This window comes from Gracilinanus agilis, chromosome 3 (genome assembly GCF_016433145.1).
Source record: "Gracilinanus agilis isolate LMUSP501 chromosome 3, AgileGrace, whole genome shotgun sequence".
Lineage (NCBI taxonomy): Eukaryota > Metazoa > Chordata > Mammalia > Didelphimorphia > Didelphidae > Gracilinanus > Gracilinanus agilis.
The window spans coordinates 300,523,119-300,540,095 of record NC_058132.1 but is presented as its reverse complement, the minus strand read 5'-3'; the positions used below and the strand labels follow the sequence as shown (position 1 = coordinate 300,540,095).

The 16,977-nt window shown below is 38.1% G+C and overlaps 1 protein-coding gene across 1 annotated transcript in view; it reads right to left on the bottom strand.

Annotated features, from left to right (window-relative positions):
• NCKAP5 (NCK associated protein 5) overlaps positions 1–16,977 on the bottom strand; it is a 926,355-nt gene that overhangs the window by 54,202 nt on the left and 855,176 nt on the right. The window contains exon 16 of the mRNA XM_044669911.1: positions 14,356–14,492. Within this exon, the coding sequence (XP_044525846.1) occupies positions 14,356–14,492 (137 nt within the window). The remainder of the gene's footprint in view (positions 1–14,355; positions 14,493–16,977) is intronic.

Below are 16,977 nucleotides of genomic sequence, written 5' to 3'. Positions count from 1 at the left end.
TAAAATTGAACTACATTGAGCCATCACATAGATCAAAGGAAAACCTTTTAGAAAAATGCTTTTGCTTTAGACCAACTTTGGCCTCTTGAAGGGTACTCTTGGGATGATGGGGCTTTCATACGCTCTGAAACTCATGCTCTCCTTCTTTGCTCCCAGGGCCTCTAGCTCTTTGCTGGCTGTACTTCTCTACCTCCTACCTCCCATCTCGGTGGGGTAAGGAGCCAGGGATGTTGGCATTGCAACTGACCACAAGGCACACATTGCTATGAATTAAATGTCATTTGGCTCTGTTGTTCAAGTTTCTTTAGTCTTGCTCCCTGGTACTCCTTTGGCCCTGGGAGCAGAACAGATGCTAATTTGCACGCCTTTAAAAAGAATGACAGTTACCACTGTTTTCTCTAAAGAGTTATTTATTTTTTCTCTCTGTCACCATTCCCTGATCTGTTTTCAGCTTTGAAGTCGTGCTTCATGCCAGTCCTTCTTTCAATATGTCTCTGGCCTTGTATGTGAGTGTGAGCTTAGAGGGTGGGTGGCCTTGGCACCAATTTGGGGGAGGGGGGAAGGAGAGAGGCAGAGGGCCCATCACAGGAAGACAATTCCAGGTTAGCTGTTCTCCCTTCCAACATGTCTCATTAGGGCACCTGGGATGTAGCCTCCATCTCCTTAGTGCTTTGGAGTACAATTTAATTGAGCTAAGGGCCAGCCATGCCACACTGCGCTTTCGACAGCAGAGTAAACTCATTCTGTCCATCATGACATTTGCTTTCTTAAGGGCTTCACAATATGCTGCTTAAAAAAATTAAATGCAGATCACATTCCAGCCTCCTTCATCAAAGTCTGTCTGAAGGCATAGTGGGTCCTTCCTGAGAGTTAACTCTTAGATTCTTTAGGTTTTGGATGCCATTAGGGGTGTGTGTGAGAGAGAAGGCAGGGGGGAGAAAGAGATTGAGAGAGAGAGAGAGAGAGAGAGAGAGAGAGAGAGAGAGAGAGAGAGAGAGAGAATCAGACAGACAGAAAGACAGACAGAGACAGAGAGACAAAAAGAGACAGAGAGAGGAGGGTGAGGGGAGAGGGAGAGAGATTGAGAGAGAGAAGGAGAGGGAGGGAGAGAGGGAGGAGAGAGAAGGGGGGAGAAGGAAAGAGAGAGAGAGAGAGAGAGAGAGAGAGAGAGAGAGAGAGAGAGAGAGAGAGAGAGAGAGAGAGAGAATGTTCCCATGGCAATTTCTTGAAAAAAAGCAAAACAAAACAACAACAACAAAAACCGCTAAGAATCAACCCAAATGGAACAGAATGGGGATTTTGTGACAATGAGAGGGGATGGCAGGGGAGGACCATTGTTGCAATGGTTCCAGCAAATAGCTTAGGGCCAATATGCCTTTCATGGTCAGTGCTTTTCATTTGTCATACTGAAAAGTTTAATGTTAATAAGCAAATCCCTTGTGTTTTCATGTACTTGTTCCACTTACTCCAAGCTAGGACAGGCTGACAGAAGTATTTTAAATCTTAAAAAAAAAAAAGCAAACCACTTAAAAAGCAAAACAAAGGAAAGACCTGGCCAGGCCCATGGATGAGTCTTATCTACTAACTAATAGGGGATTTCTCTGTGGTGCTTGGGACCATTATGATGAGTTTAGTTTCAGTTTAACCTAATGCTGATTTTGCATATTACAGAGATTTGTCATGTTTAAGTAATGCACCAGATAAATGCTTTAAAATAGATGCAACGTTAAGTGTATTTTCTATAATATGGCACAAACTGATTGTTCTAATAATAGCCAAAGTCCTTGGCCTTGAGAAGACAGGATGGCAGCATTTTTTAAAATTCATCATCTCTGCATAATTAGTTGTGAATCTCTAAATATTCAAGCTAAGGAATTAGTTGGGAGGTAGAATGTGATCCCTCAGCGTCCCTTTTTAATATTGTTCCATAGTCATCATTTTCTTTGGTTTTTCTAATTACCATGAAACCAATTGTTTTTATCTCAACTGACTTGGTTCTTTACTCTGCTGCAAATAATCACTTCCAGATGAAGAAAGAATATTTATTGTTCAGGAACTTAGAGATGGATTATGGATCAGGTATGCCCCCTAAGAGTAATAAGGAATTTTCCTTCCATCTTGGGCAGTACTTAACCATTGAACAGCAAGCACCACTTTACCCTGTTGACTTGCTTTTTGAAGATGAAATTCACAACTACTTGTTAAAGCCAAATTTCATGGACCACAGATGGACTGAGGATTTCCTAAACAAAACCAAAGTCTTGGTTTAAGCTGAGATATATCACTCCTGTGGACCTAGAACTGAAGAACAATGAAATATACAACATGATGGGCAATTGTGAGGTATTTGACCTGGACCTGTCTTTACTGTCCATATGAATCCTGTGGTCTATGTACATAAATTCTCTAGAAATCCTAAGTGCTTCTCCCAGTCTGGGACTCCAAAGGTGTCAGAACCTAGGGAAGGTGGCACTTATCAGTCATTTCAGAAACTGTCGTATATGGGCCTTATTGGAGAGAAAGGTTACTTGACCCAACCTATCCCAAGTATTTTTCCTCTTGCATAGGAGATAGCATTGAGTATCCAGCGTTGTACTATAAATTTTAAGGACTATATAGGCCCCTGGGGAAAGTGGAGGCCCACTGGAGAGGAAAGAGAAGGCATCTTAACTGTTTATGGGCTCAGGAATGAGTCTTATAATTTTTATTTGGTTAAATAAATCTTGCCCTATACTCATTATCTTGTCAGTCTGAGTGTTTATATAGAAGTTAAGGGCTTTATATCCCTCCTTCCCTCATTTTTGGTGTTTATATGTGGAGAAAACTAGATGTAAGATAAATTCTGATGTCCATCCTTGGTGGGGAGTAGGGTAGATCCTGGGAAAGAAAATAAAAACAAAAGGTTTGTCTTAGCCATCTCTAGGACTGAACCACGATCTATTTAAATCCCAAACTGCAGTTCCAGACCACAGGTTGCATTTGATCAATTTGTAAGGAGTTTCCAGATGTAAACAACAAGCTCTGGTTTCTCCTTTGAATTTTAATGTCTTATATCCAACTGCCTATTGAACATTTGAAGTTGACTATCCCAAAGACTCTTCAAATTTGACAGGTCCAAAATAGACCCTATTATATTTCCCCCCCAAACCATCCCCTCTTCAAAATCTCTGCACTATTCTGAAATTCATGACCTCAGCATCCTAACTTCCTCTCTGGAACTCATCCCATATATTGGATCCACCATGAATTCTTGCCTCTTCTACCTTCACAAAGGTATTTTTGTAAACATCTTTGAAACAATATCTATGAAATATGTCCCTTTCTCTTCACTCACATAGCCACCACCTGTTCAGGACACTGTAATCTCCTGCTTGGACTATAATAATACTTCTTTCTTCTTTTTATTTTCTTTTTTTCTGTCTTCTTTTTATTTTTGTAAAGGCTGCTCAAAATTTGTTAGTTTCTCTTGACAACAAAGTAAACAAAATTACTAAGGCTGCTGGAATGCACATGGATGCTTGGATATTTTTTTAAATGTAGTTTATTTTATTTGTTTGTGGTTTCTTGCTTTTGTTTTCCTTTACACACCCATACACACACAAGTGCCTGCAAGAATTCTGCCTAATCTAAGGAGTAAATAAGAAGGGGAAGACTGAGGGAGAATAGAGGGAAATGGGCTTTGACAACCAGCATACTTCAGAATACAGAGCATTGGCGAGGGTGCTACTATTCATATAAAAAGCCTTGTACTCACATCATGTTATTTCCTCCTGGTTTCTGGCTCACATCATGTTACTTCCTCCTGGTTTCTGAACCAGATTACAAGGGATCATACCAAGAGCAACTTGGAAATTTCCTGAGGGCTCTGGGTTCATGAATGGATGCCCTGATTTCCAAAAGAATAAGCTTGTTCACCAATGCCTTGTGTTTGATTTTAAAAGACCAGGATGGTGGGAATCATTTTCCCAGATTATGCAGTACTTCCATACTCATGATTGCTGGAAGTGGAACCTAGATGCCTTTGGTCACCATCATTGTGACCCTTCAAGCGAACTACTGGATGGGATGGTTGCTATGTTGCTTGTCCTTGCTTCTCATGATGATGAAAACCTTAATAGCAGAGGACTACAATGGATGGGGGTAGGGGAGCAGGCCATAGACCCCTTCCAGACAGAAGATCACAGGAGGATACTCTATGGCAATGGAAAATCCAAGAGTTCTTTGGTTTTTACAATAGCTTTCTACTTGGTCTCTTTGTCTCAAATCTGTTCCCATTACTATCCTTTCTCCACACAGTTGTCATGGTGATTTTCTTAAAGCATGGGTCTGACCAAGTCATCCCGCTTCTTATAAATGTTAATGGCTCCCATTATTTCCAAGATCTTGGAAGGTTTTCCTATTCTGAGAAATATCAGAGCTACCCACTGTTATTGAATATCATCAGAGAGGAGTCAACAAAAAAGCAACCTAAGTGCTATTAGCACTTAAACATCATTTTGATCCTTTCTTCTTTGCTCAAGTTGAGGCTAGTGCTCTCCTTCCCTGGTTCTACCTAGTGTGTCCTAACTTCCTTGCTAGACTTCTTTCCTTTCTCCCTTAATCCAGAGGCTGGGGTCTCAGCATTTCCACTCCATCCCCTGAACTGTCCATCCTTCCTTGACTTGTTTTTTCCCCCAAGGTTCCTGCAAGCTCTTCTTCCCCTATCAATTTTGTCTATGCCCATTCCATTTCTGAGGCTTGGCTAGCTAGAATAGGCAGAATAGATAAATCTTGGCATTTAAGGCTCCTCATAATCTTACCACTTTCTACCTTCCCAGTCTTCTAACATTTTTTCTTCCATGCACTCTACAATCCAGTAATTCTGCCCTACTTGCCAGTCTTCATATAGAAATATCTCCATCTTCCATCTCTGTTTCTTTGCCTAGAAAGCTTTCCAGATCGCCTCCACCTTTTGACATCCCTAGCTTCCTATAGAGACAATTCAAATGCTGTTTTTAGGAGGTGAAATTTCCCTGCTCCCCAAGCCATTTAAATGTTCCCCTCTTAAGTTAGATTTTTTCCTTATCACAGGATCAAAAGAATCATAGCTCTAGACTTAGAGAGGAATTTAACATTCACCCTGTCTAACTTCTTCCTTCTACAAATGAGGAAACTGAAGGCCAAGAAGATTAAGTGAATTGTCAAATATCCCACCACTATTAAGTTTCTTTCTTTTTTAACCTTTATCTTCTCTTAGAATTAACATTAAGTACCAGTTTCAAGGCAAAAGAGTGGTAAGGACTAGGTAATTGGGATTAAATGACTTGCCCACGATCACACAGCTAGGAAATACCTGAGACCAGTTTTGAACTCATGATTTACCATCTTCATCTCTATCCACAGAGCCACCTAGCTATCCCTGCTGTTGTTTCATAAGTTAAGTCCTATGACTTAACTTCTTTCCATTATACCTTTGGATATTCCTATTTATTAACTTTTGTTTCACATAGAGCAGGGAATTTTTTCCTTTCTTTTCCCAACACTTAGCACAATGCCTTCATGTAAGAGTGCTTAATAAATACTTGTGGATTGTTTATTTGGTATTGGTGGGCCTAGTTTCTTGCTTGGGCAGACTCCTCAAAATTATACTATAGAAGTTACATTTTAGGAGCTCGTCGAGGGTATTTGATTTGTTGGAACTATAAGGCTCGCACTTACTTAAACAAATGCCAAATGCTTGTGCTCTTGGGTTTTGTACTTTTTATTTAAATTTTGCATTTCCAGGCAATGAAGTTTTAAAGCTAGGAAAATTAGGGACCCATACTAGGGATGATCAGACTCAGTTGTATTTTTCTTCATTTTGGAAACCTGCTGAGCTTTTCCTCTCCCTGCTAATGTGTATGTTTGGTAGTCATTTAGCAAGGTAACAAGCATTTTGTGTGTAAAGATATGTATTGTTTTGTGTGGCTATCCTTTAGAAATAAGAATTATAGCCTCCACCCAAAGAAATTACAAAATAGGTTAGGACAGTGATGACCTTGGGTGAGGGTCATTTCATCTTTTTTTTTTTTTAAGATTCATTAGTATATATTCTATTTTCTCAAGGAGCTTTTTAGGACAAAGATCATATTTTATGTTGTTGTTATTTCAGTCATGTCCAACTCTTTGTGACCTCATTTAGGGCTTTCTTTTGGCAAAGATACCGAAGTAGTTTGTCATTCCTTTCTCTGGATCATTTTACAGAAGAAGAAATGAAGGCAAAAGGGGTTAAGTGACTTGAGGTTAGATTTGAACTCGGGTCTTCTTGACTTCATGCCTGGTGCTCTATCCACTGCACCGCCTAGCTGCTCCATAATATTTTATACTTCTTTTCTTTAAAAAGAAAACAAAAAACACTTTTTTTTCAGTTACATGCAGACACAATTTTTGACAACTCTTTTCTGACATTTTAGGATTCAAATGTTCTCCCTCTCTTCCTTCCTCTTACCTCCCCGAGGTAGTAAATAGTCTGATATATGCTATACCAGTGCATTCATACATGAACTTTTTGTCAATATTTCCTGCCCCTAGAACTGCCTTAACCCTAATGGATTCCATAGAAACAGCTCTCGAGATAGGCTTTTAAAGAAAAGGTGTGTATAAGGTTTTCCCATTCTGAGTAACATCAGATCTACCCACCCCTGTTGGATATCATCAGAGAGGAGTCAACAAAAGAGCAACCTAAGTGCTATTCACATTTAAACATCATTGTGATCCTTTCTTACTTCTTTGCTCAAGTTGAAGCTAGTGCTCTCCTTCCCTGGATCTGCCTAGTGTGTCCTAACTTCCTTGCTAGACTTCTTTCCTTTCTCCCTTAACCAGAGGCTGGGGTCTCAGCGTTTCCATGCCATCCCCTGAACCGTCCATCCTTCCTTGACTTGGTTTTTTTTATCCCCCCCCCCCAAGGTTCCTGCAAGCTCTTCTTCCCCTGTCAATTTTGTCTGTGCCCATTCCATCTCTGAGGCTTGGCTAGCTAGAATAGGCAGGCAGCATTCATTCTGCCCCCCCACCCCCCACACCCAGACTTGGCAAATTAGTGAGGAAATGAAGCCACAAAATTAATTTTCCCTGCTACTTCCCCTGCTGGGTTCCCTACAACAGCTCCTAAATTCTGCTCTCTCTGCTGCCTTGGTGTTAACAACCCAGACTTTTCCAAACATTTTTCAAAGTGAAGCTAAAGAAGCCAACCTTGAAAGAAGACAAGTATTTACCATTAGTGTTTTATGAGTTAATATGTGTGGTTTAGAAAAGCAGGAGACTTAACCATATTTTGCCTCATGTAAATGAGCAGACAGATACTGAACAAGGCACTTAATATGGGGCAAAATGCCACTCAATGCTTGTAAATCAGGAATCTTCTTTTCTTTTGGGTAGGGAAGGAGAGGATGGAGCCAACAAGAATTGATTAAGTGTATACTCTGTGCCAGGTACTAAGTAAGCACTTTACATATATTATCTCATTTGATTCTCACAATAACCCTGTGAAATAGTTGCTATTATGATCACCACTTATAGTCGAGGAAAATAGAGAAGTCAAGTTCAAGTGACTTTTCTAGGGTCATAAAGCTAGTAAGTGTCTAAAGATAAATTTGAACTTAGGTCTTCTGATTCCAGGTGCAGAATTTTATTTATGGTACCATGTAAATACCTCTTCTTTTTCCAGAAGCCTCAGGGGAAATGGTGACAGTAAAATCCCAGGAGAGGGATGGTAATAGAGAGGGGACACCACTGGCAGCAAATGTTCTCCTTTCCACTAGAAATCTGCTGAGCTAATAGTGCCTCCATGACTGGGCCTTTTAAAACACTTTTTAAAAAAAATGAGATTTTATTCCTGATTAGACAAAAAAAAGTTTTTCTTGTCCCTCTTGTTGTGGCTATCCTATTCAACCTTCCAGCCTTATCTCAAAAACTGAACCATTTACCTGGATTCCAAAGTAGTAAAATTAAATGAAGTCAACCATTTTCCTGTTCTTTTCAAAGATATGTTGTCATTGTTCTATGGGTAGCAATTATGAAAATGAGCTATTCCCCTAATGGCTTTTAGGGCATCTGCTTATTGGCCCAGGAGAAAGAATCTCATGGGGATGAGATTGGGGAAATGATTACTAACTCCTGGCTTGCACCTATATTTTTCCTATACTGATACCATCACTCTCCAGAAAATCTTACCAGGTGACTGCCAACATAATAATTTCCCAGTCATTGAGCAGAAATAACCTATCCTTGTCCAAGAATATATCGGTTATCATTTCTTACACATAGGTGTTGGAATTTGGTGCCTTGCATGTGATACTGTTCATAGGAATAAATAAATGAAATAACTGTAAACAACTTCCATATGCAACATTAAACATGGCGACATGATTTAAGGCAGCTAGATGGAGGGATGGATAGGGCACTGGACCTGGAGTGAAGAATATCAGAGTTCAAATCTTTAGACACTTGCTAATTCTCTGTGACCCTGGACAAGTCAATTAACAACAATCTCAGTTTTCTTATCTTTGTTTTTCTTGTTGTTGAGTCATTTTTCAGTGATGTCTGACTCTTTGTGACCCCACTTGGGGTTTTCTTGGCAAAAATACTAGAGTGACTTTTTCTATTTTCTTCTCCAACTTATTTTATAAATGAAGAAACTGAGGTAAACAAGGTTAACGGTCTTGCCCAGGGTCATACAGATAGTAAATGTCTGAGGCCAGATTTGAACTCATCAGAAAGATGAATTGACTTGACTTTGCCACCCAGCTCCCCTATTTCTCATCTTTAACCTGGGTATATCAATAGCACCAACTTCCCAGGGTTGTTGTGAGGATAAAATGAGATAATATTTATTACAAGCATTGTGAACCTTAAAGTGTTTTAAATAAGCTTTTAAATAAAGCTAGCTTTTTTTTCCTCTTAAGTTTCCTTAAATGGAGTTCTTCTACCATATTACTCATGCCTTAGTTTGAAAACTAAGCTTCTGGAAAAAATAAGGATAAGCACCAACTCTTTGGCTGAAGGAAATTCAAGTATATGATGTTTTCAAATGTGATTAAAGAGAAGAAAGGGGAACTGAAATATCCAAGAGGGAAAATATTATGAATTTTGCATTCACTCACATTAGGCATCTTATTCTTCCCATCCTTACTTGATATTCAACTTCACTGTTCCAGAAAGTTGTAACAGACACATGATCTGACCTGTACTCTCTAAACTGGATGTAAAGACTGTGTTGGTACATCCAAGATAGACACAGGCATGTTCTTACAGGAGTTCCTTTTAGGATGTTCTTTGTCAGCAAAATGAAGTTATTTGTGAATATCACACATTTACTGTGTGTTTCTAGAGTGCTACTATGGACAAATATTTCAGTCCCAGTGGAAGAAAAGATGGATCAACAGAACATTCTTATTAAGGTGGGTGTCAAGTAGGCAAGTTAAGTATATCAATTTGGAAAATGAAAAATAAGTTCAAAACTTTGGCTGGTATTTATTCTACTTCAGAAAAGAGAAGGAAAAGCACATTCATTACTATATATATGGATTCTCTGGTCATGGTTTAATATATATTAAAATTTTTTCATTAAAAATTTGCATGAACCTTAATTTGAGGTTGTTATTGCGTATTTGGAAACAGTTATTCTTCTTGTAATTATTTTAACAAATACTGATATTATTTTCCATATTGGGGTAGTAAGTTTTTTAAATTTTCCTTTCTTTTACAAGGCAGTTTCAAATTGTCTTCAGACAGAACCTTGCGGATGGGCAGACAAAGAACTATTTGTAGGGTTCTGTCTCTTTCTATCTTTAATTGGACCATTATAGACTCTTAGGATAATTGAGTTGGAAAGAATCTTTAAGATCATATATCTGGTGCTGCTAAATTTATAGATGAGGAACTTATGAACCAGAAAAGGAATGTACCTTTCCCAAGGTCACACAGTATGTTAGTGAAATAATTATGACTAGAATCCAGGTGTTCTGTATCTCCATCAAGAAAGTCTAGTGATTGGGCAATGAGGTAGCACAGAGGATAGATTACCAGGCCTGAAGTCAGGAGGACCTGGGTTCAATACTTCCTAGGTGGTGACCCTGGGAAAGTCATTTAACTCCAATTACCTACCTCTTGCTGCTCTTCTGTTTTAGAACTGATATTAAGACAGAAGATAACAGGGTTAAAAAAGAAAGAAAGAAAGCCTAGTGGGTTGATAAAAAAGTTTCTTTTCTTTACTTGCTTGCTAATATAAATAGAATTATGAGTCAGATAATATTAGATACTCATTTCCAAAACTCTCAAGCTCCACACCCTAATTAAACTGTGTGGGTACTATGAATTCTTTTTTTTGTTAACCTTTACCTTTTTTCTTAGAATCGATCAAATCTGAACTCAGGACCTCCTCTCTCTAAGCCTGGTGCTCTATCTACTGAGCCACCTAGATGCTCTGAGTACTGTGAATTATTAATATTTTACTAAAATTATGATTTGAGAAATGTTTTTTTCTGAAATCATTCATCCTGTTAGTGTTTTAGCCATGTTGGAGACCTTCTTGGTGTGATTAGTCTATCAGGATAATTCTTCAGATGAATGTTCAAGATACATAAAACAAAGTAGTGGCTTCTGGTTAGTGGGCCACTAATAAATAAATGCTACCTTTGAGGTGTCATGAATGCCTAGAATCCTTATAAGTTGGAAATTCATGAAAAATACATTATTATTTTTCCCACTCAAATTACATGTCACATCTCATTTGAAGTAGAAAATCACCATTGCATTTTTCAATTCTTAATTTGGTAACCTAGGAAAAATTTGAGTGATTATATATAATAACTATTGCCTATCCAAAATTCGGACATTAATACATTGCTGGTGGAGTTGTGAACTGATTCAACCATTCTGGATGTCAATTTGGAACTATGCTCAAAGGGCTTTAAAAGACTATCTGCCTTTTAATCCAGCCATAGCACTGCTTGGATTATACCCCAAAGACATAATAAGGAAAAATACTTGTACAAAAATACTTATAGCAGCACTTTTTGTGGAGGCAAAAAATTGGAAAATGAGAGAATGTCCCTCGATTGGGGAATGGCTGAACAAATTGTGGTATCTGTTGGTGATGGAATACTATTGTGCTCAAAGGAATAAAGAACTGGAGGAATTCCATGTGAACTGGAAAGACCTCCAGGAATTGATGCAGAGTGAAAGGAGCAGATCCAGAAGATCATTGTACACAGAGACTGATACACTGTGGTACAATCAAATTTAATGGACTTCTCTACCATTAGCAATGCAAGAATCCAGAACAATGCTGAGGGACTTATGAGGAAGAAAACTAGCCACATTCAGAGGAAGAACTGTGGGAGGAGAAACAGAGAAGAAAAACAACTGCTTGAACACATAGGCTGATGGGGATATTATTGGGGATGTAGACACTAAACAATAACTCTAGTCCAACTATCAATAATATGGAATTAGGTCTTGATCAATGATACATGTAAAAACCCAGTGGAACTGTGCATTGGCTAAGGGGGGGGTTGGGGGAGAGGGAAAGAACGTGAAATATGTAACTAGGGGAAATATTCAAAATTGAAATTAAAAAAAATTTTAAAAACTATTGCCTATCATGTCACTAAAAATATCCCTCTAGATTCACCAATATATTTGGAAATAAAGGTACACAAATCATATTCTGAGATGGTGTTACTTCTCTCCATTTTATCTGTGAGGAGTTGCCAAGTGAATCCCTAATAATTTTTTTAATGTCTCTAAGTGAAGATTTTCTCTGCCTATTTCTGCCTAAAGCAAAATATAGTGGGGGAGCTTCAACCTCATAAACAGAGCCATTCATAATAGGAAGGCTAACGGGCCCATAGCCACAGCAGCATGACTGTAATATGGAGTTTAGAAAACTTGGTCCGTGGCTCATTGGATGACTTAACTCACCAAAGTGTGTAATTAAGAACCAAGTTATCTTTATAGTCATCCCTTTATTACTGAGATAACTCAATTGGGGACTCTTTTGGAGACTCCAGGCTCAGGAATAAACTCCTTAAAGACACAATAGCAGTGTCAAGAGAACAGTAAGGGAAAATACACTGAAGTCTCTAGACAACTTGTTCCCTCAGTTACTGAACCCACTCGTAGACTAGATCTTAGGAGAAACATGGAGCTAAAATGTAAATTCAAGAGGATCCAGCTCAATAACAAGTATCATTAACTCTTTCCCTTAGGGATAGGTGCTCTCCATACCCAATGGGCTCCCTATTTATTACCTAGATTGCTGCTCTTCATCTCATACCCTAACTTGTCCCTTCTAGTTCCAAAATCATTATTCTCATAATGCTAGTCAGTGTCACTATCGCTGTAAATACAAACTCTGGGTACGTTGTCCTAAGTGAGCAAAACAAGATTACTCACATAAATCCAAATGGGTCAAAACATTACAGGAGAATGGGAAAATTCCTTTTTACCTGCCACTATGTCCAAAGAGCTCCAAATTCCATTCCTCACTTTCCCCTCCCTTCCCCCTCAAGAAGAAAAACTCTGGTGAGCTGGTCATTTGCTTCAAGATAAGTTCCCTAGCATGTTCAATTAGCAAGGTTACAGAAATGGCCAGTGCAGTAATTAAGCTATCAACCCCAAACTGCCATTGTCCTGGACACTGGAAGTTCCCATAGTTACCAGCTCAGCATTCTGCACATTTCTTTAAAGGGACTAACTTTTCCCACATATCTATTATTTGTGCTCTTCTGAGCCTAATGGTTTGTTTATTTAACTGTCCTCATTAGGGACTGTTAGTACATCAAAAGGGTATTTAAGAAAGAAAAAGAAAAAACACTAATTAACCTTGGGAACAAGAAAGTAAACATTGACCCAGTTTTTCACTTTTCTTGGCTCAACATGCTCCCCGTCCCCCTTTCTCATATGTAGGAAGGCAGGGTTTAGGAATGGGATATGCTGATTTCTAAGAGGGCAGGAGACAATAGGAAAATAAAACTGTTAAGAATTGGAATTGGCAAACTAGATAATTATTAATTTAGGACATACAGATTGTGGATGGATACAAATTGCTTGACTGACAAGCCTTGCTCTCCTTCACCAACACACTTCTCCTCTGATTCAGAGAGGATGCCACTGACAGCGACAATTCCATATATGTTGGAGGTACAAGTGAAGAGAGCTCCTCCACATGAACAGTCTTTCCTCACTGTGCACTCATGAAGACAGTTTGATTTGTGACTCTGGCTCTGTCTGTAGCCTGCCACTCTTCTGGACTCTGTCTTATGTGAACAGTGTGCCTGAAGCCTATACACTAAAAGAGGCTCCCACCCACCCACCCACCCACCCAATTAGAGATGGTTGCAGGGCAACTGGCTGGCCTGGCTGTACCTCTAGCTTCTGAAGCTATCAAATTTTAAATACTTTAATGAAAGCAGAGGACCCAATGTTGGGCCAACTTCAGTTTTTCCCAGGTATAAAATGAGGATAAAATACTTGCCCTACCTGGACCCAAAAGGCAATGTCGGGAGTGGGGGGCACTAAGTGGCTCAATGGTTTGAGAGCCATGCCTAGAGTTGGGAGGTCCTGGGTTCAAATATGATCTTGGATTCTTCCTATCTATGAAACCTTGGGCAAGTCACTTAACCCCCACTGCCTAGCCCTTTACTACTCTTCTGCCTTGGAACCAATACATAGTATTGATTCTAAGATGGAAAGTAAGGGTGTTTTTTTTTAAAAGACAATGTAAAGATCAAAGAGATAAGAGAAAAACCAAATCAGCCCTATAAGTGCTACCTATGGAGCTTCCACAATTCCTAAACTGTTCAGGAAATAATGGATGCATTTCTGATTTATGGATAAAGAAAATACTCTAAGCTATTTGGAATGAGATTATAGAAAGCTAAGATGTGACTATGATATGAATGCAAGGGGAAAGAAATATTTTTCATTGATATTGTTCGGTAATGACTATATTGTCCTTATTGGGTTTTGTTATTTGTATTCCTCCTTAGCACCACTTGTGAATGAAGCATCAACACTGATTTCACATTGAAACTCATCGTTTAAGTGGGCGGCTAGATGGCTCAGTACATTGAGAGCCAGGCCTACAAACAGGAGGTCCTAGATTCAAATCTGGCCTCAGTTACTTCCTAGCTGTGTGACCCTGGGCAAATCAATTAACCCCCATTGCCTAGCCCTTACCACTCATCTGCTTTGGAACCAATACACAGTATTGATTCTAAAACAGAAGGTAATGTTAAAGAAAAACATATAATTTTAAATACGCTAAAGACCTTTTTTAGAGCTTCCAAGGTTTTTTTTTTTTTAATACACAACAATTTCTTTTACTCTTCATCTTACCTGATCCTGAATCTTGGTGGTTTTGTCACTGTTCCAATCAGGGTGATTTGTCCCATTCTCCGTTTTTTCCCTAGCATATTCAAATGATGTCTGAGGGGTCAGATCTGTTTCACTTTGCCTTTGTAAGTTATTTATTCCTGAATGAAGAAAATGATATTATAATGAATAACAATTGCTATTATAATTAATAATATGGTGAATATTATAATTATGATTAAGTCTAGTTATAGGCTCTTCAGTTGTAAGCTCCTTCAGGCCAGGGGCTATGTTTTGCCTCTTTTTTTTATCCCCAGTACCTAGCACAATGCTAACACTTAGTAGAGACACTTAGTGGATTTTTTTTGGTTGGTTGACTGATTGATCGATTGATTGATTGACTGAGGTCAGCATCCATTTTACCAATACTTTTGAAAAAGAGTGGAGTGAAGGCAAAAGCAGCTGAGTTATCTAGCATGCTATTAACTATATCCCCAGTTACTAGAAATCCTGCATACTTAGGTGTGATGATAACCAATATCCATAATGATCACATTATTCCAAAGGGCTCTGCTAGGCTTTGGGGATACAAAGGCCAACCAGAAAGAGTCTCTTGTCCTCAGGGAACTTATCTTCTTCTCTGGGGGACAGGAGTTAATACAACATGTGGACAACGATACAAAGTGATTACTCAAGGCACTAAAAAATTCCAACTATCTTATAAGCTATCAAAGAATAGAAAAGCTATTTAAAAAATCTCCATTTCATGCAATCATGACTTAAGAACTAGCAGGGAAAATACTTGTTTTATTTGGTTTTGTAAAATTTTTTTGGGGGGAGGAAAAATAAAGAACTAGAAAGGACCCTACAGATCATTGTTTCTAAACCCATCTTTTCACAACCTAATATTTGAACCCAGGTCCTTTGACTTTTAAAACTAATGACTTTTTTAAAAAAAAGCTTAAAAATCAACTAAGCTAATTGTATCTGGGGATCATTGCTAGTGAGAATATCAGATGAAAAAATTTATTACATCTCCTTCTATAGTCAACAAGATGAAGGATCATGAAAGTTCTTGCTGAAGCAATTTGTATATAAGGGAAAGTTATAGTGACTGTGTTTTCAACACGACCATAAGATTTGAGCATTGGTTTCATATACTAATCTAGATAAAGATAAAAATCAATCTGAAGGCAAGCAAACAAACAGGAAAGGAGAGCCCTGATTTTTTACATAAATATATACATACACATATGGAGAGAGAAATATATATATATAAATATATGCATGCATAAATAGAAATATACACACATATAAAATATGTATATATGTGCCTTAATACACACATATATATTTATTTAAATATAATGAGCAATGTCTTTGGAATTCAAAGGCAACTTTTATTTGGTGAAGAGAAAAGGCTGGAATGGGTAAGAAGAAAACATCTGGGGAATGTGTGGATCTAACAGTCTACCATATACCACTTTTTAACATCTTCTCATGACAATTTAATTAAGACACAAACCTTAGAATGCCAGTGTAGTGAATATTAGGAAGAAGATCAAAACTATCTCCCTACTCTCCCCTTCTTATGAAGCAATTCAATGCTTGCAGTTTCTATTCAATTTGTTATAATGACAGTGTTTAATCATGAAGTCTAGTCTACAGCACACTGTTGAATTGAGGTCACACATGTGACTATTCAAGCATGGAGCATATAATCTATAACTAAGATTTCTCCTCTGAATCTCTGGAAGCTGTGCCATTAATTAACTGCATTTATTTCCTTTTTAAAAATATGCATTAAAATCCTCTTAAGTAGGGCTTTAGGTTGAAACGAGCAGAAGAGTTTGCAGAGAAGCTACGACTTCACATTCTTAAAGATGCGTAGGATTCTGTTCAGGGAATTTGTGGTCAAATTTACTCAAAGCTATTTAATTAAAACCTTTCTCTTCTAATTTCTCACAAACCTATGATGCAGTCTATATTTGTGGTTCCATTTTAATCACCAAATCATGGGTGAAACTCTTCAACCTAATACTCCACTTCATTTGCTGACTAGATACAATTACTTGTGTGAGAAATGCATCATAAACCATACAAGTTAAAAATCATTTAGTGTCACCCTGGGCTGCAATAAATATGTTTAATCTGTAGTGTGTGATGAAAAACTTTGAACCTTAAACTACTCCTACCTTTAATCATAACAGTTGGTTTCAATTGACTGTAACTTCCCGTGGAACTACACATTTTGGGAAGCTCCAGTTTCACTCGATTGCAGTTAATGTACAATCACTGCTGATACATCAAAATAAGCCTTTTATGATCTGGCATATAAATATATTTGTACATGATAGGAACATGTCAGAAGACATATGTTTATAATTAGAGGACAAACAACATTTGAGTTAAATTTATGTCCTGAACCCAAATTGCTTCATGTTAGAGTTCAGATCTATAAGTTGATTCATATGTGTGTGCCCATTTACATGTATCTACCTAACTCTCTCTCTTTCTCTTTCTTTCTCTCTCTCTCTCTCCTTCCCTCCCTCTCTCTCTCTCCCCTTGTATATCCATCCATTCATCTATCTATCTATCTATCTATCTATCTATCTATCTATCTATCTATCTATCTATCTACCTGTA